The sequence below is a fragment of the Oncorhynchus mykiss genome, chromosome 18 (assembly GCF_057628025.1).
Source record: "Oncorhynchus mykiss isolate SJ-2025 chromosome 18, ASM5762802v1, whole genome shotgun sequence".
Taxonomy (NCBI): domain Eukaryota; kingdom Metazoa; phylum Chordata; class Actinopteri; order Salmoniformes; family Salmonidae; genus Oncorhynchus; species Oncorhynchus mykiss.
The window spans coordinates 19,830,822-19,838,229 of record NC_143039.1 but is presented as its reverse complement, the minus strand read 5'-3'; the positions used below and the strand labels follow the sequence as shown (position 1 = coordinate 19,838,229).

The 7,408-nt window shown below is 44.5% G+C and overlaps 1 protein-coding gene across 1 annotated transcript; it reads right to left on the bottom strand.

Annotated features, from left to right (window-relative positions):
* Positions 1-30: 30 nt before the first annotated feature.
* On the bottom strand, positions 31-6,262 carry LOC110511883 (polycomb protein eed). Its single transcript, XM_090207669.1, has 11 exons — positions 6,132-6,262; positions 5,408-5,560; positions 4,945-5,037; positions 4,637-4,828; positions 4,440-4,521; positions 4,166-4,257; positions 3,869-4,002; positions 3,345-3,450; positions 3,076-3,234; positions 2,786-2,859; positions 31-587 (listed from the first exon to the last, which is right to left on the bottom strand). Exons 1-11 carry the CDS (start codon positions 6,246-6,248, stop codon positions 461-463), a joined length of 1,329 nt encoding a protein of 442 aa, XP_090063795.1. The 5' UTR covers positions 6,249-6,262; the 3' UTR covers positions 31-460.
* Between the last annotated feature and the right edge of the window lie 1,146 nt (positions 6,263-7,408).

Genomic DNA, 7,408 nt, shown 5'->3' with positions numbered 1-7,408 from the left:
CTTCAGTACCTCGGAATGAGACAAGAAGCCTTTAGAAAAATAGCATTTATTAAAGCCCATTAAAAAGTGAATAGTAAGCAAAGGGGAACTAAATAGCAAGAAGGGGGGGAGAAAGCTTGAAGGGCTCCAGGGTTGTAGTCTGATTCTCCACCCTTCTCCCCAAATTGCGCACCTTTTCATCCCCCTCATGGATTTAATAAGGATGGGCTGGTATAAGTATAACCCGGAGAAGGGAAACAAAAAGGGAAATAATTGGTGGGTTCCAGACACACTTTTCTGTGCAGACCTGTAGCACCGTTATGTTGGGAGTGGTTCCTGAGATGTTAAACAACACCTCCATTGGACAGATCTGATGCAGACTATACACAGAAAACGTGTACCTGGAAAATGTTTCTGGTTCTTGACAGCAAAGTGACTGGTCCGTCATAATAGAATAGGTTGCTCGTTGCCAATGTTGTCTTCATCGCAGGCGGTCCCAGCGCCAGATAGAGGCGTCGTCACAGACTGCAATCAGGATACTGCTGTCACGGCTGAAGCTGGTCTGTCTGATGGCAGAGGTGCATCTTGGGAGGGTGAGGATGGTGCACCTGAAACAGAGAGCCAGGTTAGAATGTATTTGGTGAAACAGAAAGACAGTGTCTCCGAAGATTGTTATAACTAAACTAAGAGACCACCGCCCGTCATTTCAAATGAGAACAAATGAGTCAGTGGTGCAGAGCCAAGCAAGGGGCTGGGCAGGGCCAAGCAAGGGGCTGGGCAGGGCCAAGCAAGGGGCTGGGCAGGGCCAAGCAAGGGGCTGGGCAGAGCCAAGCAAGGGGCTGGGCAGGGCCAAGCAAGGGGCTGGGCAGGGCCAAGCAAGGGGCTGGGCAGGGCCAAGCAAGGGGCTGGGCAGGGCCAAGCAAGGGGCTGGGCAGGGCCAAGCATGAGCTTGCGAGATCCTATTGGCGCGTTGTAGTATATATTTGCATATCGCTGTTAGTGAACGCCTACTTTGAAGTGCACATGTGCAATATCTCAATTTGCCTTTGCACTCCTTTTAAACAATGCCTTTTTTTTTTTTACTTTAGCAAAGGGTAAAGTCTTTAAAATGTAGTCCACTCTGTTCGTAACAGACTGCAGCTTTGGGAACAGAACTGTATTGAGGACAAACTGTTGAAAACGACACATTTGCAGAATGTCGGACAAAATCCATCTTGCTACAGCATCTCCCTCTGCCGGCCACTTGGCTTTCTCTCACTACCATATTTGGTAGTGAATGGAAACGCCAAGCGGATGCTTCACATTTATACATCCCCTGAAATATCTGTCTCATTATTCTGTGAGGTCTCTGTCACAGCCCTGGAATATGATACATAACAAGGAGAGTGGTGCTCTACTGGCCTTCACTTCTCTCAGGCAGTCTACCATCTAGGCATTGACCACTGCTTAGCTGAGGTGTATTGGGTCCTTTCCGGGTCCTTTCAATTCTTGGTGTTTTCAGAAGTGAACTTTTTAGCAATTTCTTTTGTAAAAAATTTAATATGGGTAAAGTAGGCAAACATGTCCTTTCTCAGCATCAGACCCGTCTAATTCTCATTTGAAACATTTTGTTTAAAACCTCTTAGATGTTAAGTCCCCTGTATGGGGGGACTGAGCGGTTCTGGACTGGTTCTGACCGACATTTTGGTGTACAAAGCCCTCTGAACGCCATAGTGTCCTGTACCTTAAAGTGGCACAAAGACCCATTTTGTCTGCTCTCTGTTTCCACTCTCTCAGCGGCGCGGACTTGTGGGGTCTGAAACGTGACACTTCATGTTCATAGGGAGTGATGTGTCACATTCTCTGGCCAATCCAGACAAAGAATCGATTTCCTCTGAACAAGTGAGCCTGGGAAATGGCATATGACAGTCTGAGTCCAGCCGTTGTGGTTTCATCTCGCTGTGAAATTCTCAGACGGATTTAGAGCTTTCAAAATAAATAAAACACTAAATAATTTCATAGAATTGAAAGACTGCGTTCTCTTGGTCACAGACAGAAGTTGTAACGAGTCTGCACCCATGTGAATGGTGTCTCTGTGCTGCTCAGTGGACATTTAGATCATATTTATTTCACGGTTAAGAAGTGGGAAGTCTTATACTAAGTCGTTTAGAATTTGTTTGTTCATATTTGTACCATGTACTTGTGTTCTAAAAAGAGAGTACACCTCGGAAAGTTATAACAACATTTACCAGAAAGGCTAGTTCCAGACCTTTCTAAACTATACAACATTACCAGTTACTGTTTATGACCATGAAAAATGATTAGGTTTGGATATGTCTATTTAGGCAAAAATACAAATGTTACCCTATATAATTAGGATAAATGACAGATTGTTAACATAATGTATTGATGATCTTTCACAAAGTAGTTTGTGAAAGTAACTAGTTTCAAAATAAACATTATTTAGTGTAGCTTAACTTCTTCCAGTGTGAAGTAATTGGTAGCTTGGTCAACTAAATCTTCTGAGTAGCTTCCCCAACACCTCCACACGTACAGTTTCCCTACGGACTCTAACTTTGCTTTGTGGGGGTCCTCTACTTCAAGGTCCCACACGTACAGTTTCCCTACGGACTCTAACTTTGCTTTGTGGGGGTCCTCTACTTCAAGGTCCCACACGTACAGTTTCCCTACGGACTCTAACTTTGCTTTGTGGGGGTCCTCTACCTCAAGGTCCCACACGTACAGTTTCCCTACAGACTCTTACTTTGCTTTGTGGGGGTCCTCTACCTCAAGGTCCCACACGTACAGTTTCCCTACGGACTCTTACTTTGCTTTGTGGGGGTCCTCTACCTCAAGGTCCCACACGTACAGTTTCCCCACTTGGTTTCCCAGAGCCAACATCTGTAGGACAAGACACGTGTTACTTCAATAGTCAAACAACTTCCTACGTGGAGACAATACTATACTTTCTGTTTAATGTTAAACAACAAACTTGCATCTATTTAGTTAGAAAGTTCCGACACCAAACCACTGTTTGTTTACAATACTGGGATGAACATTAGCAGATAAGGGATTCCACAAAGCCACAGACAACGGAAGGGGAAATATCATCTCTACCTTCTGCCAGAAGTCCATGGAGAAACGCATGTACCAGATGTCACACTGGCTGTAGTCGAAGCGACCCAGGATTGTCACGTTGGACTCGTTTGGTTTGATGCGGTCAATATCGTCCTCCATCTTCCCTGGTTTCCAACACACGATAGCGTTCTCACACGACTGGTCAGGTCAGGGGAGGAACAGACCAAAGGAGTCGGGTTATGAGGGTCACAATGGGATCCACAACCTAATAACAGAATGTTTGAACAAAAAGATTCTCACAGTCTTACCTTGGATAAAATCAGATCTCCCAGCCAGCGTACGCAGTCCACATAGTTCCTGTGGATGTCTCTGGTAGAGAAGTCAGGGAAGTGGATCTTCTGAGAGACCCATGGCCTGTAAGAAGACAGAATCATCGGTTATAGGAGCAAACATTTTCAAGTTGAAAATCAACAGTTCGGGGCATCAGGTAGCCTAGTGGCTAGAGTGTTGGGCCAGTAACCGAAAGGGTGCTAGATCGAATCCCCGAGTTGACAAGGTAAAAATCTGTCGTTCTGCCCCCGAACAAGGCAGTTAACCCACTGTTCCTACACCGTCATTGTAAACAAGAATTTGTTCTTAACTGACTTGCCTAGTTAAATAAAGGTTAAATAAAAGATTTTGAGATTCTGACAACACTGTACTATTTTCCTAATATGCAATTGTTCAGCCCTGTTATTTGAACGTGCTGTGTTGTGTATAAAAGTCTGCTGAATGACTGAAATATATAAATGGGAATACACGTACGTTTGTTGCCCACAACCAATATGTTCACCTGTTTGTCTTGGAAGGGTTGTATTCATAGGACCCGTGAATGGCTTTCTGCATCCTCTCTGAGTTGATCGTCCAGAGCTTCAGAGAGTGGTCCATTCCACACGACATGATCTTCTCACCAAGCAGGTCAAAGTCCTGGCGCAGAGACATTTTTCATTATTATATCATTCATCTCTCATTTCCTTTTTTGTGTGTGTTCCATATTGTATCGCCATTTTCAATGGTCACATACACATAGAAATCCCTGACTCCTATTGATCAAGAAAGCCAATAAGAGATGGTCGTGTCGTGTACTCACTGCACTGAGGACCTCATCTCTATGTCCCTCTACACCTCCAAAGATGGCCACCAGTGTGTCTGTTTGGATGTTCCACAGACGAAGGGCGTGGTCTAAAGGCAAAACACAAAGCTGATGAGATATTCACACAGTCCATTTTATGTCAAGTCATTCTGTTAATGATGTAAATACATACAGATTAGAAATCATTCCTAAATGTAAATCGTTTAGTTCTCAAAAAGTCAGGTCAGTCGAGAAAATATGAAGTCCTAGCTATGGTGTCTAGTTGTTCTACCTTTGCTGACGGATAGCAGGAGGTTGGGGTCTCTGGGGTGGAACTTGAGCTCGTTGATGGCGTTCCCGTGACCAACATAGTGCTGCATTAAAAAACAACAAAACTATTCAGAGATGGCACAACTAATCCCTCCCTTATGCACAAATGTAAATTCCATCCCTGGTGTATCGGATACAACTACTTGGAAATTGACCCACCTTGATACACTGCATGGTGATGTGGTTGATCACCCGAATGATGCCACGTGACCCCGCCACGGCCAGGAGGGGATGGCTTGTACTGGTGTCAAAGGTCCAGGCGCAGGTGTAGAAGTTCTCATCTGCATCGGCATCCACGTATGACTGCAGGAGTCGGATCTCTCCTTGGGAATGGCACTCGTACAGGGTTACCTGGTAAATTAAGGACATCACATAGTCAGCAGTGACAGGTGGCACATGAGTCTGTATTTTACATGTGTTGGCTATTACACTTTCCACATGGTTTATGTGATGCCAAAGATACTTACTCTGTTGCTCCCAACTGTAGCAAACACCAGTGGGTCTCCTTCTTTACTGTGCCAGTTGAACTGGACCCCAAATAATGGCTGGCCATGGTCCTCCTGTGTAAAGAACAAGTTAATTATGAGTTGAGCTCATGGTCAAGGTGATGAGGTGGCCCTGCGACTTCAAAATCAGTGTTAACCTCGGCCCAAGTGGGAATTCCCTCTTGGTCTAATGGTCAAGACATTGGTTTCTGCTGTGGGAGACCTGGGTTCAGAGCCCACCCGTAACATTAGAACATCTTCATTCAGCTGTTTACAACTCACACAGTATCATATAAACAGCACAGTTCACACATACTTATAACAGGCATGCCAAGTCCAAGGTTGAGATTATGACATTTCTGGAATCAAAATTAGGCCTATTGATAAGATGTGACATGTCTGCAGTTGGAAATGATTGGAAATATTATTGATAAGATGGGCTCACCCTGAGGCTGTTGACGCACTTGAAGGAATATTTGCACTTCTTTGATTTCCACTTGCCCTTGCCCCAGCTCTTCCTGCCTGGAGCGTTGGCTGTGTTGGTGGGTGTGTCTGGACGCTCCACATTGGTCCCACTCTCAACGCTGACAGCATCATCCTACAAACACAAATTATAGCAACATGAGATGGTTGTGGTTGATGCGTTTGCAACCTGCAATGGATGTTCTGCACCCCCTGTTTTCGACTACACTGGTGTCAGAAGTGGGATGGCCTACCATGAGGGGCTTGAGATAGACTAGAAAAACTAAACTGACAACTGGCTGATGATTATCTACTTGGACAATACCAGAAGGGTCCATAGCTTGATAGCTAACACTACCTAGAGAGCATAACTAGCCAGCTAGCTATTTTAGGTGGAGGCCCTTTGCAGTGTTGCCTCGAATCCCTTGCTCGTTGAATGATAATTTTCTTATTTCCTGTTCTGGAATGTTTGAAAGGGAAATAACCACAACTAACGTTAACTAGGTATCTATAGCTAAAGAAATAAAAATCTAGGCCTAGTTGAAACAAAGGGAAAGGCCCAGCTATCATCACGAACTCCAAAATCAACTACCAGTCGCTTGCTAGTTAGCTTGCTAGCTATGAAAAGTTAGGCTAACATTAGCTACTTAGCTAGCTAACCATATTTCATGTCCGCGCCGATACAAACAGAACAAAACCGAATTTACATTCTCATCTGCAGAGAGATCGGGATTACTGTTTTCATCACTGCTCAGCTTCTGCTTTTTTGTCGGCATCTCCTTTCCCGCTTCGGTAGGGGTCTCGGACATGTTCTCCCTCCTCATCTTCTGTGCTTCTCAGATTCAATCATAGCGCGACCGCGGAGAATAACTTCCGGGTCTTTTATGTCCTTTGGTCTTCACAATAAAAGTCCTAGTCAAGCCAGAGACTGAAGAGGAGGCAAGATACCCCGCTCGTTTTTTCCTAGTTCAATAAAAGCAAATGAACTAAGTAAACCAGACCCACCTGCTATTGCATTGGTGTCTATGGGAGACACCCGTTAATTAAGTAGACCGGAACCAAGTGACCATACATACATGGTCACTGTGTTGGGGCGACAGGTAGCCTTGATTTAGCCCACTGCAGTAAAATGTTAAACAAGTTAACATTCACAAGGCTGCAGGGCTAGACGGATTACCAGGACACATACTTCACTGACATTTTCAACCTCTGTCTGACCCCGTTTGTATTAAATCAAATCAAAATGTATTTGTCACATACACGTGTTTAGCAGATGTTATTGCGGGTGTAGCGAAACGCTTGTGTTTCTAGCTCTAACAGTGCAGTAATATCTAACAATAACAGGATCTAAAGTAAAGGAATGGAATTAAGAATATATAAATATTTGGACAAGCAATGTCAGAGCGGCATAGACTAAGATACAGTAGAATAGGATAGAATACAGTATATACATATGAGATGAGTAATGCAAGATATGTAAACATTATTAATGTGACAAGTGTTCCATTATTAAAGTGGCCAGTGATTTCAAGTCTATGTATATAGGGCAGCAGCCTCTAATGTGCTAGTGATTGCTGTTTAACAGTCTGATTGCCTTGAGATAGAAGCTGTTTTTCAGTCTCTCGTTCTCAGCTTTGATGCACCTGTACTGACCTCGCCTTCTGGATGATAGCGGTGTGAACAGGCAGTGGCTCGGTTGGTTGTTGTCCTTGATTATCTTTTTTGGCCTTCCTATGACATCGGGTGCTGTAGGTGTCCTGGAGAGCAGGTAGCTTCCCCCGGTGATGTGTTGGACAGACTGCACCACCCTCTGGAGAGCCCTGCGGTTGCGGGCAGTGCAGTTGCCAAAGCAGGCGGCGATACAGCCCGACAGGATGCTCTCAATTGTGCATCTGTAAAAGTTTGTGAGGGTTTTACGTACACGTTTCAAGCAAACCACCATAGTCCCTGTGCCTAAGAACACCAGGCCCGTAGCACTCACATC